Here is a 24,950-nt window from a genome sequence, read left to right as displayed (position 1 = left end):
ACGACTCTGAAGAGTACATACTTCCAACTAATTACTACTAACTCAGTATTACCTGCAGGCAGAGTGAGTGGAGACATGGAGGACTTAACTCACTTAGCATTCTTTCTTTCATGCATTCTGTGTGTTGTACAGATCGATTTTCCCTTTTGTTTCTTCATCCCTCTGTAACCACAGGTGGCAGCGTTGGCATTTCAAAGTAAAAATCTGTATTGGTTACATTTAAATGCTGACAGGACAATCACAAAAGGTTGCTCTAAACAATTATGCTGCAGTTTCGGACTTAGCTGGTCTGGAAAAATCCAGAGCCCAGTATGTTCGAGACAAGATCAAGACTTTTTGCACAATACTGCAACACAGCTTGGGACTATCATTTTACATCCAAATCACAATGATCTACTTCTTTGTTTAGACTTTGTTAGTCTCTTACTTAAAATCTAAATGAAATCCATCTTTCAATCTACAATGCAACAAAATGCAACGAAGCTTGAGGAGTATGAATACTTTTGCAGCATAACAGTGGATCGCCCCGATGTAGAATACGACTGGAAACTGAGCTTTAATACCCTGAATTGGTACGTGTCCATTAAGCACCTTTTCCTTTCGCTCAACATACTTCGCTGCAGTTCAACTGAACTTGTGCATTGTTATTTCCCACCCACACCACCCCCACCAAAGTGTGTTAATGCTTAACCCACATCTTTCCCATTTGCCTGATTTATAAAAGGTCTTTGAATGTGGAGCTCTGCCGCTGCTTTCTGTGTTTGTCTGGTCAGAAATTGATTATTTTTGTAACTACAAGCCACTCTTATCCAGAGATCAAGCAGTCCCACTGCAGATGAGGGCTGTTCATGGAAAAGTTATCATCACATATCAGAACAAATGCAGGTAGGTGCTGCAGCACACATGTTGAAAGTCAATGTTTGTAAGTCACCTCTGCTGAAGCAAAATTGACAGTGAATTTGTTTTGTCTATCACTATTTGTTGGAATAATTCTGCACATTCACTCTTTTTGTCTCCTAGCTTGTTTAAATAAATATGTTTCACTCATGTTCACACATAGCTGTATTTAGATGTACTTGCCACTGTAGGCACTTACTAGTTTGTGTCCTTATGTGGAGCTCCTGTTAAGTGGCTGTTGAGTGTCTGTAGGGTTTTACCTACACCCTACAGTAATTTCATAAGACTGACTGAGCTTTGTCAGTTGTGGTCTGCTGGGGCATGTGTTGAAATTCCTGAAATGAAACCAGTAGCTACAGAGGGTGGATTTTAGAGGGGGGGAGTGCTGCTTCAGTTCCCAGCTCAGACATCAGGAAAATGTGGCTTGGTTTGTTTTGTGCGTTTGAAAAAAACTGATGATTACTGATTTTCTTTGTCAGGAAAATGTCTTGCTCTTTAGAAGATTGATAGTTACACATCTAGTAGACTTAGTCTGGATTAAAACATTTTTATATGGCGTGTTAGCTCCCCACAGCCCTTTACCTCCTTCATGAAGGTCCCTCTATTCCATTTTTCACAGATCCACCACTCGGGTCTGCGTGTTTTCTTAAACGATCTTTGCGGACCCGCCCAGGAAGTGGCAGAAGGGCAGAAACGGAGAGAGCGGCGAGTAACGACGCATTGAGCTGAGACAGAAGCTCTCCCCCGCGTATCTGAAAGTCTAGAAATGCTTACATTTGACCTGGAACATTTCATTCGCTTTTAGCGGGACAAAGTCGCCCTTTTCTCCGAGAGTGCGGCCAATGTTGTTCTGGGAAGGTTGCGGATTTTTCGGTGGAGTTAAAATGTGGATAAATGGCGGGGTTTTATCTGAATTTGCGTAACGTGAGCGACACAGTAAGGTGCTTTCTGCACGACAGCGTTAGCTGGGACGAGATAGAAAGTTTTTCTTGTGAGGATTAAACATATTTCTGTCTTTATTTTATCTTTCTGGATCCTGTTACCATGACGGTAAGTTGTACCCTCTTGAAACAAGTCTGTATGCCGAAGGCAGTTTGTGTTTTCCTGTCTGCCTTTTCTTCCTGTATTAAAATATATGAAATAAAAGTTTTACTCTGGAGTTAGCCGTGTTTAGCTAACTTTTAAAATACGTTAGTGTTCCTGTAAGGTTTGGTAGCTAGCCGTTTTGTCTGGTAAGCCTCGGTTTGACACAAGGGGTGTGTTCAGACTTTCTCGATGTTTGTCTTATTTAAATTTTAATACAGATCTGTTGAAGTGGCGCGGATAAATAGTTTTGGGGGTTTTCATTTCTGTTTCTACCGTTGACTCTTCAGTTGTTTACAGTTGCAGGACGTGTCATTAGCCGACAGCGCGTACAGTCTGACAGCATTCATGACCAGCTGTGACACATGCTCCATGTTGTCCTCTGGCCTTTAGTAATGGGCGGTGGGCATTTCGTACCTTTTTGAAGTTTTAAAGCGTTACGTGCCCAACATTGTTGTGTCGGAAATAGAGCTTTGTGCCGCAGATTGTTTATACCAGATATATACCAGATACCACAAGAGATGTCAGTATTTTTCAAAAAATTGTAGGTCAAAACGATTAATTGTATTCGAAAGGGCAATAAAATGCTTTTAATATTGTTCTAAGATTGTAGAGTTTAACAAGTAGCAGCATTAAAGATTCTAAGGTCAATTATTTACTCCTAAATTACATTAAAACATTTAAAGGGCAGTCACTCAAAACTGAATTTTCATCACAGAAATCGGCATCATTTCTTATTTTTTTTATTTTGCCTAGAAACTTAGTTTTAGGGGCATCTGAAAGAAGTAAAACTTTATTAGAAAATAAAGTTAATATTGTGGCTATCAAAGAATTGTTCGATAACAACAAGGAAAAGTTGGCAATCATTATGTAATTTATGTTGATAGCTATTCAGAATCTAGGACTGTGAATCAAATAAATTATCAAACAATGCATAAAACAAAACTTTGAAAAAGTGCAGACATGTGTGTCCTGATAAAAATATGTAATTCCTAAAAAAAAAAAAAAACTAGACCTATCAAATTATTAAATGCATTTCAAAATTATGTATGTTTTAAGGGGTCTATATGGAAACCAATATATGGCAACAGTTTCTGTTACAAAAGCACGTTATGTATTGAATAAGCTGATTTTTGGTATTAGGTAAGTTGCTAAATAGAGCATATGTGGGAACAAAAGCTTCTGTCGCATACTCACTGTGATAGTAACATGTCTGTTTATTCAATTCAATTCAAAAATACTTTATTAATCCCAAAGGGAAATTAAATGTTGTTGTAGCTCATATTATGAGGGTTTCCTCAAAGAGTCGTTGTAGATGCTGATGGCTGTGGGCAGGAAGGATCTCCTGTAGCGCTCCGTCTTACAGCAGATCTGAAGAAGCCTCTGACTGAAGACACTCTGTTGTTGTAGGACAGTCTCATGAAGAGGAAGCTCAGGTTTCTCCATAATGTTCTTCATTTTATGAAGCATTCTTCTTTGCACAATGATCTCCAGAGGTTCCAGAGGAGTCCCCAGAACAGAACCAGCCTTCTTTATCAGCTTGTTGAGCTTTTTTAAGTCCCTGCCTCTGATGCTGCTACCCCAGCAGATGATGGCAGAAGAGATCACACTCTCCACAACAGACTTATAGAAGATATGCAGCATCTTGCTGCAAACACCAAAGGACCTAAGCTTCCTCAAGAAGTACAGTCTGCTCTGTCCCTTCTTGTAGATGGCTTCACAGTTGCATCTCCACTCTAGTCTGTTGTCCAGATGAACACCGAGGTATTTATACTCCTGCACCACCTCCACTTCCACAAACTGTGGTCTGTTTGTCAGGTAGTCTTTGATCCAGGAGATTGTTGAGGCCTCCACCTGAGTCTTCTGGAGTTCTGCGAACAGTTCAATATCTGGACTGCAGAGATGACACCATCTGTTGTTCACAAGTACTGCCAGTCCACCTCTTTTACATTACAGAGTACCGGGAATGCTTTGTAGGGCTTGGAGTTCATCCAACTTGTTTCCCAAAGATCTCACATTGCCCATCATAATCGACGGAAGAGATGGTTTGAACTTCCTCCTTCTCTCTCTTCTCTTTGCTCCTGCTCTGCATCCACGGGGTCTCCTTTTCAACTTATCAGGGATTTGAGGTTGTAGTTGAAGTATTATTTGAGCTTATTATACTGACTAGGTCAGTTTGTACCAGCAAATGGATTTATCGTACTCTTTCAATCGATGGTTTCAAACTTTTTATGCCAAGTACCACCATACTGTCAAGACATGTTTAAACAGCACTCCATCTAAAGTTGTATTTTTTTCTTTTTTTTTTTCGGTTTCAAAGTAGAAAAATGTTCTTTTTATTTTTGTTAATCAAAGGAAAAATAATCAAGGTTGTATCTTCCTAAAGCTAAACACTGGTGTTTCTCTCTTACCCTAAACACAAAATCCAATATGGCTGCCACGCATTGAAAATGCAATAATGGATGCCGTGATTAACAGTCTATTTCAACTTCTCTCAGTTTGGATTTCATGAAGCATTCACAGGCATGAATATATACACATCTATTTGTGAACATGTTGTTTTAGGTTCTGTGGAGACAAGAGCATTTCATTTTGGTGGCCCATTTTCAACAAAGCCAATAAAAAAAAGTTGGTGTGTTTTATGTATACTTTTAGGTCAGATCTCCTGACTTCCAAGTAAAAAATACTACAACAATGCCCCCTGAAGTCAGAAGTTTGACTAGGAAAGCCGGAGGTTGCCGGCCAACCGCGAGTTCTGTATCTTTATATTGCTGCCATACATATAAATGTTTTGAAAGCTGCAAGTATAAAACATGAATTTGCATTTCTGAGGGTTTGTATCTCAATAAACTAGTGGCACATAGTGCTATACAACTGCTCTTTGTGAGCATTTTCTTTTAGTATTCAAACAGATGAAATGAAAAGAGAAATAGATTGTTATTGGTTGTATTGCTTAATAGCAGTAAGGATGACGACAAATAGCAAACCCTCTGTGATCCGGCCTCTCGGCCCAGGTGTGACATCTTTCCCAGATTCAAGCTTGAGATTTTGTGGCTTATTTTCAGTCACTGGTTTTGTAAAGTTCTGACCTCCTGATTGAGATTTCTGTTTAAGAAATATAAACTACAAAATACTTTTTCAATTCTCTGGATAGCTTGAACTGTCTTAACTGTAAAATATTATATTTATATCATAGAAAGAAAATTATTTCTCAAAAAGAGCCCAAATCTAAAGAGCTGTCTCTCTCTGCATCACTAAAAATAACGTTAAATCCTCCAGGTTATGGAACAGAGGTATCGATCCACATCAGACTTGGCTAAAAAGAAAGGCAGCATATCTAATTTATTCCTTTACACTTCACACCAATTTTTTTGCCCGTCTCAGAAAATAAAAATGCTCCGTAATACAAGACAATCATTTTTTTTTTCCTTTTTTAGAACATCATTTTAAAATGAAAACTACCTGCGTTCAACTTTATACTTGTTAGGAAAAGTCTGTTGTTCAGTTATGTGTTAGGATGTTAAGATGTTTGTGTCCATTGTGACCATAAAGGGGTCTTTAGAAATATTCCTGAGATTGATTAATAATAATTCACATAAAGAGTAGAGCGGACGTCACAGCTCTTCAGTTAAAAAGGATTTTACTAATATCTCCAGAAAAATACAAAGTGATTGCAGAGTTGACATTTTATGGTCTTTAGCGTTTTATAGTTGTGATTATCATGATTGTGGTTAGCATTACTTACAGCTATCTCTGTGTGTATTTCTAGTGGTTAGTACTCCTTGCCTTAACTATGAGTTTTCCAAAGCCTGACTTCACATAATCCATTATGTTTTTTCACTGACAGAATTGGACCCTTCAGAAAGATAAAATAGAGCAACTTTCATGTAATACTTCCGCTTCCTGTTACCAGGTGACTTCTCCCCCTGTAGAGCGCCTCCGTAGAATATAGTTTCCTTTTAACAAGCGTCTTACACCTGTGTGCATCATCTCTTTTGATTTTTAAAAACCTCACCGAAAAAGGCTAGCTTTAAGTCTTCTTGCAGTATCATCTTCCACACCAAAGAGTGTTGTAATCAGTGTGACCTGGTAGATGACCAGACGATTACTTACTACTTGACTCTGTAAAAGAAATAGGCTATTACTCATTGATCTACTTGCAAACACTGATGAACCACAAAAGCAGGGTGTAATATGAAGCTGTCATGTTTCTCTATTATTGCTGCGATTTGCACACAGATGTGGAAGACATTAATGAAAACTTGATAAGCTGCTTCTTATGTAGTAACCAAGAAGTATTGGTTCTCCAACCTGCAGTAATCCAGGAACTGTCATCACAATAACTGTCCCTTTGGATCCTCCTGTTCTCATTGTGCTCAGAGGTAACCTATTTAACTGAGCCTTGCGGACAAAGCAGTGGAGACAATACTCCTTTATAGTGACAGGATACAAAGGTCAGGAAGAGTTCATGATGTCCCTATAAGCTTTTCTGATGCTTTTTCCTCATATATTAGTTGGATCTGCAAGCACATGACCATTGGTGTTATTGCTAAAATATGTTTCCTGGTCCACAGCTTTATGACCCTGCATATAGGCAAGTTTAGACAAGTCAACATTAATTTATGAGGTTTGACATGTGACGAGTTGCACCTGTTGGTTGTTTCACCTTATTGCTGAGAGAGAGAGAGTGAAAGAGCCCCAAGAAAAATATTAATTTATCTGTAGCTCAGGTTTCCCTTCTTGGTGTTCATTGCCCTGCAGCCATTTTCTGCCATCATGACTCAGATTTCCAAATATTCCCCACTCATATATTAATGAAGAGAAGTTAAATTCAAGTTCATTTCCATCCTAACAATATGTTTGACAGTGTTTTTGCAGTCATCAGTTGCTGATTTGGATGAAAGGAAATCAGATGGAAGGGCTACCATAAACGGGAAGAAATCCGGGTGGTGCTGTGGTTCATAGGAATATTTAGAGGAGAAATGCAAAACACAAAAGTTGTGATTTATAGATGACAAGATGCAGAGACGTTATAGTCCCTTTTAATAATATAAATAGGCTTTAAATGTTTTCACATTTCGCCAGATTACAGGAAAACAAGGAGTGCATAATGTTGATTTATAGAGCAAACAATGTATGGTTTTTATAATTTTTTTATTTTTTACCAGTAAAATTTGAAAAAGATGTGGCATAGATTTATATTTAGACCGTCTTAATCTGATTCCCATTGGTTGCACAAAATCCAGTGCGACCAAATGCCTTTAGAAGTGACCTAATTGGTAAAGGATTCAGGGGACACCGATGTGTGGAAGAGGAGTGCTCTGTTCTGGTCTGATGAGATTCATCCAGTCTTTTTCTATATTTTGTAGAAAAAAGAAACATTGTTTTCTGCGGTTACAGTCGTAAGTCTTTGGGATATCTCTCTGCTAGCTTGATACATCTAAAAACAAGTTTTAGTTCGACTGGAGCATCGTGAACAGGTCTAACCAGAGAATCTCAGCTAGATTTCGGGCTTTTTACTGTGCCTTGCTAACACATACATTTTCTTTGATCTAAACCAGTATTTTATCATCAATGGTCCTCATGGCCCATTGTCCGACACGTTTCAGATTCAATTCGCTGCATTACCTCCTCAGCAGGCCATCAACTGTTGCAGAAGGCTGTTAATCACACATTTATTTACAGGTGCATAAAAATAAGTTACGTAAAAATATTAGAATATCACGAAAAGGTTAAATATTTTTTTGTCACTCGTTTCAGGAAGTGAAAGTCACATAGATTCATTTCACATGGCGTGAAATGTTTCAAGCCTTTATTTCTTGTAATCTTGATGATTATGGCTCACAGACAACAGAATCCAAAAGTAAGTGACAAACAATATTCAATTCCTTCATTATACTAAAATCTTTTGAGACGTACCTTTTGAGTCAGGTGTGTGGCAGCAGGGAAGCCCCTAAAATATACTGGACATTGTGCTGTGAGGACCAAGGTTGAGAATCTCTGATCTAAACCATTCTGTTGTCGCTCTGGTTGTATGTTTAGGCTCGTCCTTCCACCTCAGCCTCTAACGAGTTTTCTTACAGGATTGCCTTGTACCTTGCTCCATTTAGATTTGGCAACATTTACATTAACTCTGACCAGCTTCCCTTTCCCTGGTAAAGAAAAGCATTCCCACATCATGATGCTGCCCCTACCATGCTTCATTATGGGGATGGTGTGTTCATGTGCAGTGTTTGTTTTCTTCCACTATTAGAATTCGGCATGTTGTCCAAGAAGTTCAGTTATAGTCTCATCTGACCAGAGGACGCTCGTCTAAACGTTTGCTTTGTCCACTATTCTTTTTACTCACTAGTTGCCTTCTGAAGGTTGAACTGGATTATATTTAGGGGTATTAGTTACTCTAATAACCCTAAATATAATCCTGAATACAAAAGAACAGTACACCTTTTTTAAACTTTTATTTAAAATTCCTGTATAATTTTATTTCCACTTCATTATTATGCACATCATTGTTTTTGTCTATCAAATAAAATCCCCCCCAAAATACACACAAGTTTTTCAAAATGTGAGAAAACGTAAAAGAAAGTTTGAGGTTTGCAAATCTTTTTGCTAGGCATTGTAGATTGCAGCAGGAGGGCAAACCAATAGAAACAGAACAAATGGTTCTAAGATGAGAATAAAATGATCAAAAAGGAGTTGAAGTAAAGAAGATAAAGACATGGGAGTGTGAACAACATGAGCCAAAGGTTTGAATTGAGGAATGTTCATGCGAGTTAGAGAGAGATAAGGAGAGGGAGGAATGGATGTTACCTAATCTTAATCTGGAATGGTGGCTTCTTTGAGGTTATTTTGCACACGTTTTCTCTTCCTGTACCCAGGTGGAGAACAGAAGCATGGCTGCTGCAGTGCAGAAGAGCAGCAGCCTGTTTAGTAAACATCACACTGATGTGAAACCTTTCGAATGTGTTTGCAGTTTTAGGCTCTTTGACCTGATTATGGTGCACACTTGTTTTACCACCATGTTAAGTGTATAAAGTTAAACACGGACTATTTTTGTTTAAAAAGACCTTCTAGGGTCAGCTTTCAGCAGCTTGAGTGGAAACTAGTTAGCGTCCTTTGTGGCACAGTAATTCAGCAGCATTTATCTGTTATGTTTTACTACAATAATGGAATAAACACGTAGGGGTGTGGATGCATTGAGCATGCAGCGTCCTTTGATATGGGCTCATATTTCTCTTTGTGTTCTCCTCTTTCCTCCTTCTATTGCCTTTTTGTTTCTTTATGTGTAAAATCTACTCAGACCTGCTCTTTAATGCGTGGCTGATCACATGAATGGTGCTGACATACAAAGACATCACAGATTTTCTTCCTTCCAACTGTTGTTGCGTTCATCTCGAGCTTTTAAACTAAAACTGACAATGTGCCCTCCTCTTGGCAGCCTGACCTCTTGAACTTCAAAAAGGGATGGATGTCAAAACTAGACAACTTTGGAGAGGTGAGATTTTCCTCTTTGACTTGTTGCTGTTAAGAATTTTCATGTAAATGATGGAGTTTCTCGCTTTTTCTAACCGGATTTCCAGTTATTTTAGTGTTTTGTTACTTACAGTTTCTTAATTCTCAAGTAATCTTTGTGTGGTTTTTTTTTTTTTTCTTTTATCTTTAGTGGAAGAAGCACTGGTTTGTTTTGACAGATGCTGGAATGAAATATTACAGAGACTCAACTGCGGAGGAGGCATGTTTTTATTTTGTTAATGAGAACATTTTTATGCCAGTTCCAAATGTTTGCAAATAGCATTTAGGAGCAAAAAAATCTGGTTTAGTTTGACTAAAGAAACTGTTTCCCTGCGCAGAAAGATGACTTGGATGGAGAGATTGACCTGAAATCTTGTCTGAATGTGTCTGAGTTCGATGTGGAGAAGAACTATGGGTTTCAGATCCAGGTGAAAGTCTTCGTCACTGGTCAAACCCTCCTTAATACTGCATGCATCTGTTTTCCCTGTTCTCCTCTTTAAACTGTCTTAATTAACTTGGACTAAAGCTTTCTTCCACTTTTGCACCATTTTCTATATTGCCTTATTTCAGCGCCTTATTTAGTCCCGTCTTTTTACGTTTATCACCTCCATCTCATCCCACGCCTGTATCCTTCATTTGTTTAACCTGTTTGGTTTTTCCTTCTTGTGCCGCAGACACGGGAGGCTGTTTTCACACTGTCTGCCATGACAGCTGGGATCAGGCGAAACTGGATAGAGGTTTTAAAGAAGTCTATCCAGCCCAGCAGCTCTCCTGACCTCACGCAGTAAGTACATGCAGAACTGGTGAACACAACATCAATTTATTTTGGCTTGATGTGGGGCCATCATTTTTTCATATTTCTTATATTTCATAACTAAGCTAAACAATGTTTTCAGACAATGATATTCAATTTAATTAAGTGGCCACTTCTGCTTCATTCATGAAAATACTTAAATACAATGAAAGATAAACTAATGTGTAATTAAATACTTTGTACGTAGGTTACAAAATTGGCTGCAAATTGGCAAATGACCGAGTTGACCCGAGGATGTTGTGCACTCAACAAATGTGGAATAGGTGCAGGAGGAAAGACATAGGAAGTCCTGTAGCCAGTAACAAGCCTTGAGGTGACAAAGCATTTGTGAAAGGTGCTCGGGTTGGATGAGGCCAAAATTCAAGTTTTTCATTTACATGAAATGTGCTATATGTGGCATAAAAATAACACTGCACATCACCCTGAACACACTGTTCTCACATTGAAACATGGTGGTGGCAGCATCATGCTGTGGAGATGCCTTTCTTCACCAGGGATGGGGAACGGATCAGACTTTTAGAAAATGGATATGGCTAAATCGTGGGAAAAAACTTCAAACAATCAAAAATGTGGTGGAGGGTCACCTTGCTGCAGGAAAACAAATCTGAACATACAGTCAGATCTACAATGGGGGTTAGGTCTAAACACATTCATGTGTCAGGATGGCTTCAGCAAAGTTGAAAATGTGTCAGAAACTTTGCAATTAATCTTCAGATGCTCTTCATCCAGTCAGACTGAGCTTGAGGTATTTTGCAAAGGTTGGCCAAAAATGTCTGCAGTTGTGCAAAGCTGTTACAGACATGACCCTCAAGTCTCGCAGATGTACAGTAATAGTAGCAAAAGTTGATTCTATAAGGTATTGACTCAGAGGTACTGAGTACAAATGCAGGTAATTTTCAGATTTTTATTCATAAAAGTAAACTAAATCAGTATATACTGTATTGTAGCTGGTGAGGTTGTCGTCGTAGCGTGACAAAATGTTAAAGTTGGAGGTGAATGAATACTGTTAAAGCTGTACCTGTTGCATCAGTGTTTTACCATCAACCTTATTATAAAACTTCAACTCATAAACTTTAACTTTGTCGTTAAAAAACAAGGAATTGCAATCTTAGTGTTCTTTAATTTGTACTTTTTCCTTCAATAGATTACCTGACAACAACAGCGACAAAGAAAACTCTCATAAACGTTTTTTGCCATCTTCCCGTCACCCATCATCACGTCATGTCGACTCCCAGCCAGAGGCTCCGCGCTCGGCACATCCTGCTGAACGAAAGTTCGACTATGTAGAACTCTCTCCTGTTCCCACCTCCTCTGGCCCTCTCCCGTCCAGTCAGAGAGAAGCAGGAGAGGGGCAGGGGCGAGAGCATAGCCAATGGCAGGAGGAGAGGAGCATGAGCAGCCAGTGGGAAGCCGTCCTGTCCCGGAAGGGCACGGGTGTGGGGTCGAACCAGAGGGTACACCTGGAGGAAGAAATAGAGAAAAAGTGGTCTGAGTTTGAACGGATGCCGTTAAAAGACATGAGCTCCTTATCATCGATGAGACCGCGGACCTCTAGCCAGTCAGCCAACGAGGCGCTGCAGAGGGAGGTAGTGTGTGGAGATGATTCTGTAATTTGCAAAGATACTAAAGTGCAAATTAACTTCATCTACATAAATGAAGTAAAGCTTTTCTTTTTTTCAAGCGTTTTACACTTTTTGCATCTTTCTGACTTACACATTACTTTCAGCAGTGTTTTCCATCTTAAATAAAATGTAAATATATAAATTAATGACTAGTCTAAGAAGTACTGAGGAAGTAATGTGGAAAATACTTCTGAAAAGCCAGTCTGCTCTGTTTTTGTGTGCTGTGATGTGTTTCTAAGCTTGAATATTTTTGTTGCTCAGACATGCTTCTGTCTACATGTAAAATGGAGGCAGCTTTGGTGTCAATCAGCTGGCTTTACCTCCATTTTTACCTTCTCTCAGGTGGCGTCACTGAGGCAACAGCTGGACAAAATACAACAGGGGGGAGGAGGGGGAAGGGGAGGAGGTGTGCGTGGTAACTGCGGTCCTGAGGCACCCTGCAGCCGCAGCCTGGCGGCCATGGAGCGTGCTCATAAACATGCGCTGGAGGAGCTGCAGAGGCAGCATGGCCGCCGGATTAAGGAACTGGAGATGGAGAAGGAGCGGCTGCTGCTGGAGGAGACCCAGGACACGGCACGAGGTCAGTCAGTCGGCTTCAAAATATCAGTGGGTTTGCAAGTGAGCGCATTATGCTGTGAGGTTTGCTATAGTTTCTCTGAATTATTAAAGGTTTATTTAAATTACAAAGACCAACTTTGTCAGATGGAGACATCACATTTTTTACATTTAATACAATAATACCTTTTATTTGAAATAACTGCAGATAAAGCTGAAACCATTTTTTACTGTAAAGCTTAGTTTGTACGTGTATGATTAATAATTGATAACATCGGTATGTTGTATATTTAAATATAGCAAACATATATATTTCTTTGAAAAAGTATAACTCAGTGAATACTTCTTTGTATTCTTCTATCATTCCCTTGCCGAGCAGCAACTTACCATGAGATCTCACATTCTGACATTTTAGTTTTTTCAACAACCAAAATTGAAACACAGATGCTGACAGAAGTGATTGCATCACACGTCTTACGGTATTTGGAGACTGAGCGGCTTCTGGTTAATGTTCGCTTTTACAGGGCGCCTCATACCCCTTGAACCTTTTCACATTTTCAATTTTTTGTAGAGCCACCTGTTGTTGGACATCCAGTTGTATGTCTAGCAGCTTTGCACATCTAAAGGCTGAAATTTCAAGCTCAGTAGGATTGACGGAGAGCGTCACTAGATCAGTTTCCATCGTCTTGCCACATATCAGCAATTTGCTTTAGGTCCGGACTTTGACTGGGCCATTCTAACAAATGAGCATACTTTGATCCTGACCAATCTGTTGTGGCTCTGGCTAGATGTTTAGGGTTGTTTTCCTGCTGAAGGTGAACCTCCACCACAGTCTTATTTATTTTGCAGCCTCCGACAGGTTTTTTTTTTTTACAGTGTTGTGTATTTAGCTCCATCGGTTTTCCTGTTGGTTTTACACAGAGTTTGATTTTGGTCTCATCTGACCAGATCCTGTTGGTCCTATCAACAGATTCTAGCTTGCTGACTTCTGAAGGCATTTGGTTGCAGTAGATTATTATTTGAAGCCTTTTAAAGAGAAAAGGGATTAAATGCACATCCTCCAGAGCTGCTGTTGTTCAGCTTGTAGATGCATCGCTGCTGCAACGTCCCTGAATCAAATGTCTGGATTTCCTCATCAGCACGTCATTCAGCTCTGCAGAGCTCTGGTAACTAGCCATTCATTTGATTCATTTGGCGTCCCATTAAAACACAATCAAGTTTGTAGTTGTATGGTCATATGTAAAAAAGGTTCAAGAGGTATGAATATTTTTCTAAGGCACTGTACATGAGACATTTTGCCTTGTAGGAAATAAAAACATGGCTGGAGTGACATTTATAGCAGAATGAAAGAGCAGAAGAAGACAAATCTATCATAATGATTGAAAACAATGTGAAAATGTGACCGTTTGGTTCAAGGCCATGTAAAACAACTAGAATGAAACTGTTAATAGTCATAGTGAGAGATCCAGTCAATGTTACACTTAGATCAGTGCAAAAGTGGATGACTTGTCGTTTTGAATTTTAGTATAAAAGAATTGTGGACATACTGATTGTCATGAAATTCCAAGTGACAATTATAACACATCTTAAGCCTGTATTTGTGTTGTAGTGATGGAAGCTTTGAAGAAGAAGCATAAAGAGGAGCTGGAGAGAGAGGTGGAGATGTTCAAGAGGCTGAACAGTGGAGCGATAGACTCGAAGACTCTGCAAGCCCAACAACAGTAAGGAACTTAATATTAGCTCCTGCCGAAGAGACGGATGCCCTCCATCCTTTCCCAGTGGAACCTAATTACACCGCGTGTTTATTTTAATCTTAACATACCTGTTCTTCATAACTACATCATAAATATATATTTACTCCTGGTAAAATATTCAGTCGTTATTTTGATAGTGGTGCTTCGTTTAGGTCGGAGCTGGTGGGCCCCAGCAGCTTTTTTTGTGAAATAAAGCTGAACTTGTACAACAGTCCCTCCTTGTTAAAGTAGGCCCATTAGTAAAGTGGCCACTAGGCCCTGTTAGGCTCCTAAGGAATGTAGAAGAATTTAGTTATAGATAAGATTTTCTTAGCAGTCTTCAAGGTGGCATTTCACACAGAAAGACCCTCATTTTAGGGCTTTGTTTTAACTGCTGAACATTTTTCAACTGTGCATGCTCTTCCTCTTTTTGTGGTCATTGGTTGCAAGATGCAGAGATGTTTTTACATCTACAGGAAATGCTTGAGGGACAGAAATAGACAAACACAAAGAGTATTGCTGTTATTTATTAGTATTCCTCAAGCAGATTATTTCTAAGTGTTAATTGATTTAATGGAATTAAGTATTTCCCAGAAAGCAGGATTTTGGTTCTTACTTAATAGGATTTCTTACTTAATAGGATGATCAGCTTCCAATGTGTACACTGTGAAATAAGCTTTATATGACACATTTGTCTGTTTTTCTTTGTTACTCACCTTATGTTGCAGGGCTGAAACTCAGGCCTTGCAGAGGGAGCTGGCCGGCCTGTCTGAGCGCTATTCTCAAAAGTGTCTGGAGCTACACCGAGCTGAGCAGAGAAACACTGAGAGAGAACGGGAAGTCGGCCACAAAGAGAGAGACATGGAGCAGCTGAAGAAGGAGAACGTGGTGAGTTAGTAGCTGACTGTGGTAAAGTGATCCGCTTTACAGCAGAGATGAAAATAAACTCAAAGTATTGACTCGGAGGGTTTGAATTTGAGCTTTACAATGTAGTGAATCACAGCTGTTGTCGCAATAACATTGTGTGGAATGTTGCACTCTCAAAAGACTGCTTGGATGCAGTATTTGGTAGGATCTTATATTTCAAGTAAGCAGGTATTCACACAGCATAAAGCTAAAGGAGAAAGGTGTGGGCATTATGTAATGGTAAGAAAAGTATCAGTAAAAAGTGGATTTATTGTAATTTTAACAATAGTATCATAAAAATTAAACGTCTCGATTTTGTGCTGCTAAAGTCTGAATACTAATGCATGCCACATTGTATTCTTCAAAAAATGGAAAACCACTTTTTAACTCTTGCAAATCTACTATCTGCTCCTTTGCGGCAACAGAAACATGTTTAAAAAATGTATTTGGTTCCTCAGGACTTAAAGGCCCGTTTGACGGACGAAATGAGTCTTACACGATCCACCCTCACAGATAAAGGCTCAGAGGACAACAAGGACAAGATCACCTGTGAACTAGAGGTACTGTTGTTTTTGAAACTGAAAGTGGATGGTGGGGGTAGTTTCTGTGTGCATCCTCCACACTGGCAGCCATACTCTTCATGTGGTCTGCAGGTGTGAAAATATGCAAGCCTTCACATCTGGACCGAGATGCATCTGTTTTAGTTTTTGTTTTCTGTGCCAGAGGAACATTAAAACTGTGGGTAAATGGTTAGATGTTTGGATTTAAAATGTTTTAAAAAGAGGCGGGCCACTTGTGTGCCCTGTTACAACCTTTTTTAGAAATGACATCATTTGGACTTTTGTGCTAAATCATAAACTAGAAGTTATGTCTTGTCGTTTATGGTGGACTTGAGAACTGTGGGTGTACATATTTCCTGCATGCCGTCTGATTTTGTTTTAAGAAAAAGTAAACCACCCCTGTCTTTCTTCCAGGTTCTCCTCAGAATGAAAGATAACGAGATACAGTATCTTCACAAGGAGATCAGCTGCCTTAGGAATGAGCTCCAATTTCTAAACATGGTACTGTGCCTTGGTTTATCTGTCACAAGTATTGTATTTATATATATAAGTCTTTGAATGGAGGGATAATGCAGAATGTTAAACTTGGAAACAGATGTGGTGAAATGTTGGAAACTAGATGTACAAATGGCAGTGCATCAAACTACAAAGACAGAAAACACCTGTAATTTAAAAAGCACAGGTCTGTTTTGTTGGGGATATAATGTAAAGAGAGCTCTCTGAACTCGGTGGTGTGAAAGATGAAGCTGTGTTTTTCCTCCTGCAGGAAAAGCAGCTGGCCTGTGAGCGGTATGCAGAGGTGCACGGAGAGCTGAACGGGATGAAAGGTCGGAATGAGCGCGAGATTCAGAGTCTGAAGGAGCACTTGAGGTTGGCCATGGCTGCTCTGCAAGAGGGACAGAAGCTGGGGAACAGCCTGGACCACTGACCCGCTGCTGCTGCTGCTGTGGCATGGACAAGGATGGGCATGGGCTGACGTTGAGGCAGGGGAAGTGCTTGGGGCTAAACCGTTATTAAGGCATAGAGATTTGGAAAAGCAGGTGTCTTTTTTTTTCTTTTTTTTTTTTTTCAACCTTTCTTTGTTCCCAGAGGTTTGGTTTTCAGTCTGTATGATGACTGGATCAAAAGGAAATACTTGTATAGGACCTTTTACTGCTGGGTCAGAACTGTAACAGGTCTTTCAGCCAATTTGCCAACAAGCCATTTGTCAGTTTCATTACACTGGGCCTTACATTGTATGTTAAAGTGCACTTTTTACTTTTTGTTTTGCTTTTGAGAGTTCAAGCTTGTACTGATATTCTTTTGGTCTTAAAACTGGAATATTTGAGTTTTTAGTATCAGGCCTTGTAGATCAAGTTTCTACTGTCTGAACTTCATTTTGAAGCGGGGGTCAGAAGACTTTTTCTTTATACAGGTTTTCTGTTGATTTTGTTAAAGTATCACACTTTCTCAAGAAATTGGAGCTTTGTATTTACTGTTATTATTCTTATTGCATCTGCAAACGGTTGTACCTGTGTTTTTGTTTTTTTATAAATGCAAATTTATGAAAAATACTTTGGGATTCTGATAAAACGGAACCGTTTCAAATGTCTTGCAGACTCGATGTGGAAGTGTGATCTGGATGTCGAAGAACAGGTTCTGGCTTCTTCGAAGTATAATTGACTTGTAAACACAGCTGAATGATTGTTTCTCCACACAACACGTCCAGATGTTTATAAGCCATGGTGGAGAATTCCCAGGCTTCCTGATTCCACTGATCACTTATTGTCATACTCTGTTTGTCACCACCACAACACATGGCAGGTGTTGCATCAATGAGCCATTTTTTATATATATTTTTCTTGTTGAAAAGAACTATTGTGAAAAGAGTAACTACCTTTTGAAAGCATTTATATATTTAAAGCCTCTAAGGTTTTTCTAAATTATGCTCGTTTTTGCAATCAATAAAGTTACTTCATTAGGAACCTATATGAACTTTGAGTTTTTTGTTGTTTTTAAGTGCCTTGCAAAAGTGTTCACACTCCTTAACACCTTTCCATTTTGGGAAACGGTTTGTGGATGAAAGGTTTGACTTTTTAAGATTTTTATTTAAAAAAATATTTGTGACTTTGCATTCAGCCTCTTTTACTCTGATACCTCTAAAGAAAATACAATCTAGCTAATTCTCAGGATAGTTTAATCTCAGGTTAAATATTGAATTATAGCTTGATGGAATAAAGGAGCACAGCAGGTATAACGATGTGGAGAAATTAAAAGCAGGGTTAGGTTATAAAACAATGTCCCACAACTTTTAACATCTCTCAGAGCACCTTAATTACAGGTTGGACAAGAACATGAGTCAAACAGCCACAAGCTGTGTGGGGAAACAACAAATGGGGAAGAAGGTGATATGTTTGGATGAGATCAAAACATTTTGGCTGACATACAAAACATTACTTTTCAGAAAACTAACACCACTAATCACCTTAAAACACACTTTCCCCAAGGTGAAATGTGGTGGCAGCATTATGCTGTGGGTATGCCTTTTACAAATGCACAAAAACAATAAATTCCAGTGTCATTTATTGAACATCAAAGCCAAAAACAGAGAAGCTGTGTGTGGAAAAACTAAGCACACCCTGAAAACCAAAAATAGTTGCAATAACTTGAAGTGGCTGTTTTCTGTACTTTTAATGTAGAGGAATTTCAGTCCAGTTTTCTTTATAACATTGCTTCAGTTTAGCTTTGCAGACTTTTATTTTTTCACAGCTCTCTTTAAAGTCCTACTGTAGCATTTCAATGAAGCTGAGGTCCAGACTTTGACAAGGCCATTACAACGTCTTGATAGTTTCCTTTACCAACCCATTCTGTTGTAGGTTTCCTATTGTGTTTGTGAAAAGCTTCAGCTGTGGCACAGATGGTCTCACAGTTGACTCTAGAAAAGTTTGTTGGAGGAATTCATGCCTGCTCAGTGACTACACAGCAGCCAGGTCCTATAGCTGCAAACAAGCCCTAATCATCACTTCTCCACTGCGGTGCTTAAAAAAATTGAAGGTCTTTGTGTTGATATATTGTGTTTGGTTTCCACATATTAGAAATTTTATTATGATCATTCATCTCTTCTTTGGTTTTATCAGCCCTGTTGTAACAATTCATACAGAGAATAAAGGTTTTTCTGTTAACTTTTTGAGTATCTAAATAGTTCTTTATTGCCTGTTTTATTCTCTGCTGTATTTAAAGTTTTAAAAAATATTGTTATTTAAACATGAAATCTGCAAAGTGTTGGAGAATAACAAATAAAGCTACTTATTTCGCCTGCTGTCGACAGTCATTAATTACGGCATGTCTTGTATTGAACCTGTTTTACCACTAGGGGGCGCTTACGTTTTTTGGTTTACGCTCTGAAAGCGGAAACGCCTCCAACGACATCAGCAACAGCCATGGCTTCCACGGCTGCGACCCGTACCGCAGCCGGTGCTGCTAAAGTGGTAAAGCCGGTTTTTAGTCGGGACTTGGACGAAGCTAAGCGCAGGGTTCGGGAGCTGTATCGAGCCTGGTACCGTGAGGTACCTAATACAGGTATGTTAGTCCGCTGTGGAGGGTGAAACCGGGGTGTTTAAGCAGCGGCTGTAGCGTCAAGGTCGTGCCTCTGTGGAGCTTAAGATTTTTGTCGAGGTTAACTGAACCTCTACAAGAACTTCAGCATTTCAGGACGGGGTCTTCTCTAAAGCTTGCGAGTGAAAGGAAAATAATACATGATTTACAATAGTTTTATCCAAAAAAAAAATAAATAAATCGAAAGTCAACTCCCCTTTACTCTGATTCCCCCAAATAAAATCCATTGCAATCTGAAAAGTAAATGCAGCTGTTGTGTGAAAGTCGCAGAGTTTGATATGGAACAGAAGTGAACAAACAGCATCATGAAGACCGAGGAACACAGCAGACAAGTCGGGTAGGAGAGCAGGTCTCTGTTTTAAAACCATATTCCAAACTTTGAACATCTTACAGAGCACTGTTCAATCCATGATATAAAAATGGGAAAAGTATGACACAGCTGCAAACCTACTAAGACAGCGTCAGCCTAAATTATCAAGCTGGACAAGGGAATTAATCTGGAAAAGCATCCGAGAGACCTTTGGTAACTCAGGAGGAGCTGCAGAGATCCACAGTCCAGGTGGGAGCGTGTATGTTAGCAGGACACCTATGGGTTGTTCAGTCATAAACCTGGCAAGCATAAAATAATTAAACGGCATGTTTAAGGGTTGCTACAGGCCAAGTAGAGGATACATTGCAACACTGTGTGGCAGAAAACCTAATGTCACTGTTGAGACTTCGTCCCCATGGTGAAGCATAGTGGCAGCATCATGCTGTGACGATGCTTTTCTTCATCAGGGAAGCAATGCTGGTCAGAGTTGATTAGAGGATGGGTGGATCTAACTACAGGAACATTCTGGAAGACAACCTGTTAGAGGCTAAAACAGACTTGAGGCAGGAGTTTACCTTCCAGGAGGACAGGAACCCTAAACATGATCTACACTGGAATGAAAGGAATGTCAGCTCACGATATAATTGAGAATCTATAGCAACTGATGTTCAGAAACCTTTGATCCAATGTGACTAAGCTGTGGCTTTGTCTTTTTTATGGAAAAGACAAAGCCCAAAAACCTGCAGCTGTAATCACAGCAAAATACTTTCCTCCTAAATGTTCACTCAGTGAGGCTCATGAGATGCATATTGGCTATTATGTTCTATCTGGCTTACTCGTTATATTGTTGATAAATTCTGGGCTAAATATTTTTGGATTTATTCTGGTTGTGTTTTGCGATTTAAAAATGAATTTAATTAATATGAGCTACAACAACATTTAATTTCCCAATGGAATTAATGAAGTATTTTTCACTTAAATTTAAAATCACATTTGCTAAACAAAACCAGTAAATCCTTACCGTATAGGCTGGAAAAACAACACGTAACATTTTTGTAGCTTTCACTCAGGGATGGTTATTGATCATGGATTATTTCTCAGTACCATGATTATTGCTTTTGTTTAAATAATGTCAAAATGACATAATGTGATAACTTTACCCTGTGAAATTACTAATATTAGGATGACTTGTTTCCAAATTGTGTTGGTAACAATATCCTGATATTCTTGTACTTATTGAGGTCATTGTAGCTGTTGTTTCTTTTATTAAAACTAAGCGACTCTGTCTGCAGTGGCGTTGTTTCAGCTGGACATCACAACTCGCCAGGGCAGAGACAAAGTGCGGGAGATGTTTGACAAAAACAAGCACGTCACCGACCCCCGTGTGATAGACATGCTGGTCATTAAGGTAAAAGGTGACCCCATCACTGATCATTCATTGCTACAGTCTTGACTCTAGAGTTGGCGGTTCCTCTAACCCTTGGTGATATTTGAGGGGAATGTACCCGTGCCCCTCACTGTGTATTGAGCTGTCTCTCATTCACACTGCAGGGTAAAATGGAACTGCAAGAAACAATCCACATCTGGAAGCAGAAGACCCACGTGATGCGTTATTTCCAAGAGACCGAAGAACTTCGAGCAACCGACTTCCTGTCCAAATTCTACAAAGGCCACGACCCATGAACTGTGTAGCTGACCTCTGACCCATATTTGCTTGTTTCCAGAATGAAAGATGTTCCCCTTAATTGTAAATACACACTTCATCTCTCTCATGCTTACACTGGTTTTGTTTTAGTCTTGATGAGGTTCATTTTAAGATTATTTCTTACATTTTACAAAAACAACTCCCCTTTCAGTACGTGTTCAGTCAAAGCAGTGGAAGTACAAATACTGCATAAATAACTGGAGGTTAGGTTCTACACCTCGCCCTGCTTTTAATAATTATAGTTTTTAGTCTGTAGCTACAGTTATGATCAGAAATTCATCAGTGTTATCTTTGGGCCTTTTTGCATGTGAATCAAAAACGGGGTGCCAAATTTTGTTCATGGATTTTTCACTAACTAATTTGGTAATCTGTGGAGGGAGCTAAAGAATAGGGTGATGGCAATGAGGCCTTCCAACCCCAAAGGTTCATTAGTTAAGGACAATAAAGATTTTTCCATTGATTATTGAGAATGGTATAAATAATGACTATATACGTCTTTAACTGAAACCAAATATTTCTTAGTCTGCCAAGGGGAATGACTAATTTTGGGCTAAACTGTAGCTGTTGAGTTGAACAAAGTTGAAGAACTTGTAGGTAGTCCTATTATTATTCCATTCACTTTGCATGAAGGAGCAGTACCACTGACTGCAAAACATACCCTCAGCATGATCCCACCAGGTCAAAGTTGTTGGTTTTGGAGAAGGGGTTTATTTCCTGGTGTGTAACCTCATACACTGAAGACAATGACACTGGTCATCTACAAGCTTTAAATGTTTCTAAGAGCACAAACTTTTATTTTTTAATGTAGTCTTGCTTTTTAATTGTCAAAATTGCAAGAGTTTTACAGTGCCAAGAACTTAATTTGAAATGAGCTAGAAAATGACGTGCAGTGTATTAAAAATGTAAAGACACTAAATAGGCTGAAGACAACAGATTTGGCAAGCCTAAGGTTTGAATCTAAGGGAAATTAAAATTGAGACAATTTAGATTAGGACCTCATTCAGGACCTTTGATGTGCTTCTGTAACTTAGTGGGTCCAAACCATCCATCATCAAAAGTTGATGCAGGAGGACATTTTTAAGTGAGATTTTCACTGATGCCAGAACTGTGTTCTGAAAAGGTTGTACACCAGATATAAATAGACTGTACTCACAAACTTTCAACGACTCATTTCCATTCTAATTTCAGGAAGGCTTGCACTAGAACCCACTGACATTTTGTATATTTTTCTTTTTATTAAGACTCCTGTAGTGCAAGCAAATACAGTACCATACAAAAATGGAGCGACAGTCTTGTGTCTGTCAAATAACAGCAAAATCCCTGAAACAAGTGCAGGCAGAGGTGAATTAGAGTCACAGCAACAGGACCTCCAGGAAGGCATTTCTCTACATTGGTGGGTACAGACACTTGGTAGCGATTAAAACACGAACATCTGCAGAGAAAATAAGATGCAAGAAGTTATTTAAGATGCTACAGATTTTACATAAGCATTATTGATGCTCTTGTAAAAGGAAGAACAGAAAACCAGGCGCACTGAATGGACTTCGACGTAGCCTTTACACCGAGCATGAGCAGACATGTTTAAAAGGAACACAATGTTACCTGATGATCCCACGGAGTCCTCAGTCATCGTCGTCGTCATCCTCCGGAACGAATATGTCGTGCTCCTCCAGCAGCGCCGCAAAGCTCTTGCTGATCTGAGTCCCCACATATAAGAAGGGAACCACTACCAGAGCAATCCGGAAGAGGCCAAAGGGGGTCTGCTCCCCGGTGCCACACGTCCCCACCATAAAACAGTTTAATTAGTTATGGCAGCTCTGAGACAGACCTCATTACAGACCAATTTTCCCTTTCACGGATAGATAGTTGACTTCTTCCATCTTGTTTTAATTTAATAACCGGGCTTTTAATGGCACACAATGTTTTCAACTACAAACGCTGCTCTCACCTTCTTGGGTTTGGGCAGAATGGCGCCGCTTGATGTGCACACGGCTTTCCGGCTCGGCGTCACGGTCCTCCCCGGGGCGTTGAAGGGTCTCCGCGGTGAGAGGCGCCCGTTCCTGACAGCTGACAGCCTGAGCAGGCGAACAAGGGCAGCCGAGGCCATGTTCACAGATTCAGATGTGATGCGGCAGCTGTGAGGTTCGAAAAGAGTGTTTCTAATTTCACTGCGCAAACACCGCCACCTGGCGTCAGTGTGAGGAAACTGCATTCTGCTTTTCACCTAGAACATGTAAGTGGTTTTTACTTGGGGTGGATTGTTATAGGTTAAACTTCAAGTACATTTACTTCAGTAACTCAAGAAAAATACTTGTAGGAGTAGTTTTACTGCATAATACCTTTTGCTTTTATTACTAGAGAACAGTTTTAGGTTACTTTACCCACCTCTGATCATTTCAGAGAGAATTATACTTTTTTTTAATATATTTTTTTCGGCACTAGTAGGCTTTTTTATTTTGACAGTAGGCAGACAGGAAATACGGTTAGACATTCGGCAAATGTCGCCGGGTCCTGGACTCGAACCCGGGACAGCCGCTTCGAAGACTGCAGCCTCTGCATATGGTCGCGCGCCTTAACAGCATCAGCGCCGCGCCCAGAAATAAACTGTTTTAACCAAACATGCAGACACCAACCCACAAGGTTTGTGGCAAAGAAAGACTTGTTTCTGTACTCAAGCTTTCTTGTTCTTGTGCTATTTTCTGTCTGCTCAGCCTGCTTTACTGACTGAGTTGTCCATTTCCCAAATACTTTTCACTCCTACTTGGGTTATTTGTCTGATGGCTACATTTTACTTCAACTTAACTCATATTTTAAAATAATGGCACTCTAACTTGAGAACATTTTATTGGCTACCACCCACCTCTGGGTTTTACATCTGACCATCAGTAGTGTTCAGATATTAACCTCTTTACAATAGTTTGAGAAAACTATTTACACAATGTCAGTCAGTCATTTTCTACCACTTATTCCATAGTGGGTCACAGGGGAGCTGGTGCCTATCTCCAGCTGTCTATGGGCAGGAGGTGGGGAACACCCTGGACAGGTTGCCAGTTCATTGCAGGGCAACACACAAACAACCATGCACACACTCATTCATGCACCTAAGGGCAATTTAGAGCATGTCTTTGGACTGTGGGAGGAAGCCAGAGTACCTGGTGAGAACCCACACATGGGAGAACATGCAAACTCCATGCAGAAAGACCCCTGGCTGGGAATTGAACCCAGGACCTTCTTGCTGCAAGGCAACAGTGCTACCAACTTTACCACCGTGCAGCCCTTTTATACAACGTATCCCTTAAAATAATATCCCGGAAAACAAATGTGACTAATATCAACATATTTTTGCATGACCAAAAACAACTTTCCAAAAACCTTTATTACATTATTCAAAAGAATGTCATTGGCATGTTTGGCATACCTTAATATATATTACCACCCAACCATAGCTCTGGCTGGTTCTCTAGGAAATTATTTACTTATTACTATAACTAAATGTAGTCTGGTACATCGTTAGAGGTACATAAGGGTAAGTTTTAAGAACAATGTGTTTCCCAGTGGTTGTACTCTAGTACTCTGCATTTTTGTTCATTCAGTTTTTGTTTTAATGATCTCCATTATTGGCATTAAAGAACACGTCTTTTTATGTATAAAAAGAAATG

At 39.5% G+C, this 24,950-nt stretch overlaps 3 protein-coding genes across 5 annotated transcripts; 2 read left to right on the top strand and 1 right to left on the bottom strand.

Moving 5' to 3' along the window:
- Positions 1 to 1,559: 1,559 nt before the first annotated feature.
- Positions 1,560 to 17,650, top strand: LOC124862816 (TRIO and F-actin-binding protein-like). Of its 2 annotated transcripts, none has more exons than XM_047356954.1 (12): positions 1,560 to 1,947; positions 9,419 to 9,475; positions 9,644 to 9,712; positions 9,831 to 9,920; positions 10,167 to 10,276; positions 11,451 to 11,892; positions 12,271 to 12,508; positions 14,093 to 14,204; positions 14,945 to 15,104; positions 15,581 to 15,682; positions 16,097 to 16,183; positions 16,449 to 17,650. In XM_047356954.1, exons 1-12 carry the CDS (start codon positions 1,942 to 1,944, stop codon positions 16,608 to 16,610), a joined length of 1,635 nt encoding a protein of 544 aa, XP_047212910.1. In that variant the 5' UTR covers positions 1,560 to 1,941; the 3' UTR covers positions 16,611 to 17,650. The 2 variants fall into 2 exon arrangements, with proteins under 2 accessions (XP_047212910.1, XP_047212909.1); XM_047356953.1 differs by having other exon boundaries at positions 11,451 to 11,964.
- A 1,420-nt stretch (positions 17,651 to 19,070) lies between these two features.
- On the top strand, positions 19,071 to 21,358 carry LOC124862818 (NADH dehydrogenase [ubiquinone] 1 alpha subcomplex subunit 6-like). The gene is made up of 3 exons (XM_047356958.1): positions 19,071 to 19,240; positions 20,879 to 20,994; positions 21,138 to 21,358. Exons 1-3 carry the CDS (start codon positions 19,102 to 19,104, stop codon positions 21,267 to 21,269), a joined length of 387 nt encoding a protein of 128 aa, XP_047212914.1. The 5' UTR covers positions 19,071 to 19,101; the 3' UTR covers positions 21,270 to 21,358.
- Positions 21,359 to 22,501: 1,143 nt separating this feature from the next.
- Positions 22,502 to 23,825, bottom strand: LOC124862817 (essential MCU regulator, mitochondrial-like). Of its 2 annotated transcripts, none has more exons than XM_047356955.1 (3): positions 23,240 to 23,825; positions 22,894 to 23,017; positions 22,502 to 22,723 (listed from the first exon to the last, which is right to left on the bottom strand). In XM_047356955.1, the coding sequence occupies exons 1-3, from the start codon at positions 23,501 to 23,503 to the stop codon at positions 22,677 to 22,679; spliced, it is 435 nt and encodes a 144-aa protein (XP_047212911.1). In that variant the 5' UTR covers positions 23,504 to 23,825; the 3' UTR covers positions 22,502 to 22,676. The 2 variants fall into 2 exon arrangements, with proteins under 2 accessions (XP_047212911.1, XP_047212913.1); XM_047356957.1 differs by having other exon boundaries at positions 22,894 to 23,051; positions 23,240 to 23,798.
- Positions 23,826 to 24,950: the final 1,125 nt, after the last annotated feature.

This window comes from Girardinichthys multiradiatus, chromosome X, assembly GCF_021462225.1.
Source record: "Girardinichthys multiradiatus isolate DD_20200921_A chromosome X, DD_fGirMul_XY1, whole genome shotgun sequence".
Classification (NCBI taxonomy): Eukaryota; Metazoa; Chordata; class Actinopteri; order Cyprinodontiformes; family Goodeidae; genus Girardinichthys; species Girardinichthys multiradiatus.
The sequence above is the reverse complement of the archived record's forward strand: the minus strand, read 5'-3'. Positions and strand labels throughout refer to the sequence as shown.

Bases quoted from the DNA above. Each gene is read 5' to 3' on its own strand.
- LOC124862816 (XM_047356953.1), top strand. The intron at 9,476-9,643 runs GTGAGATTTTCC...TTTTATCTTTAG, and splicing joins AACTAGACAACTTTGGAGAG to TGGAAGAAGCACTGGTTTGT. The intron at 9,921-10,166 runs GTGAAAGTCTTC...CTTGTGCCGCAG, and splicing joins ACTATGGGTTTCAGATCCAG to ACACGGGAGGCTGTTTTCAC.
- LOC124862818 (XM_047356958.1), top strand. From the start codon at position 19,102: ATGGCTTCCACGGCTGCGACCCGTACCGCAGCCGGTGCTGCTAAAGTG. The intron at 19,241-20,878 runs GTATGTTAGTCC...CTCTGTCTGCAG, and splicing joins CCGTGAGGTACCTAATACAG to TGGCGTTGTTTCAGCTGGAC. The intron at 20,995-21,137 runs GTAAAAGGTGAC...TTCACACTGCAG, and splicing joins TAGACATGCTGGTCATTAAG to GGTAAAATGGAACTGCAAGA.
- LOC124862817 (XM_047356955.1), bottom strand. From the start codon at position 23,503: ATGCAGTTTCCTCACACTGACGCCAGGTGGCGGTGTTTGCGCAGTGAA. The intron at 23,018-23,239 runs GTGAGAGCAGCG...TTGCTCTGGTAG, and splicing joins TTCTGCCCAAACCCAAGAAG to TGGTTCCCTTCTTATATGTG. The intron at 22,724-22,893 runs GTAACATTGTGT...TTTTCTCTGCAG, and splicing joins GGACTCCGTGGGATCATCAG to ATGTTCGTGTTTTAATCGCT.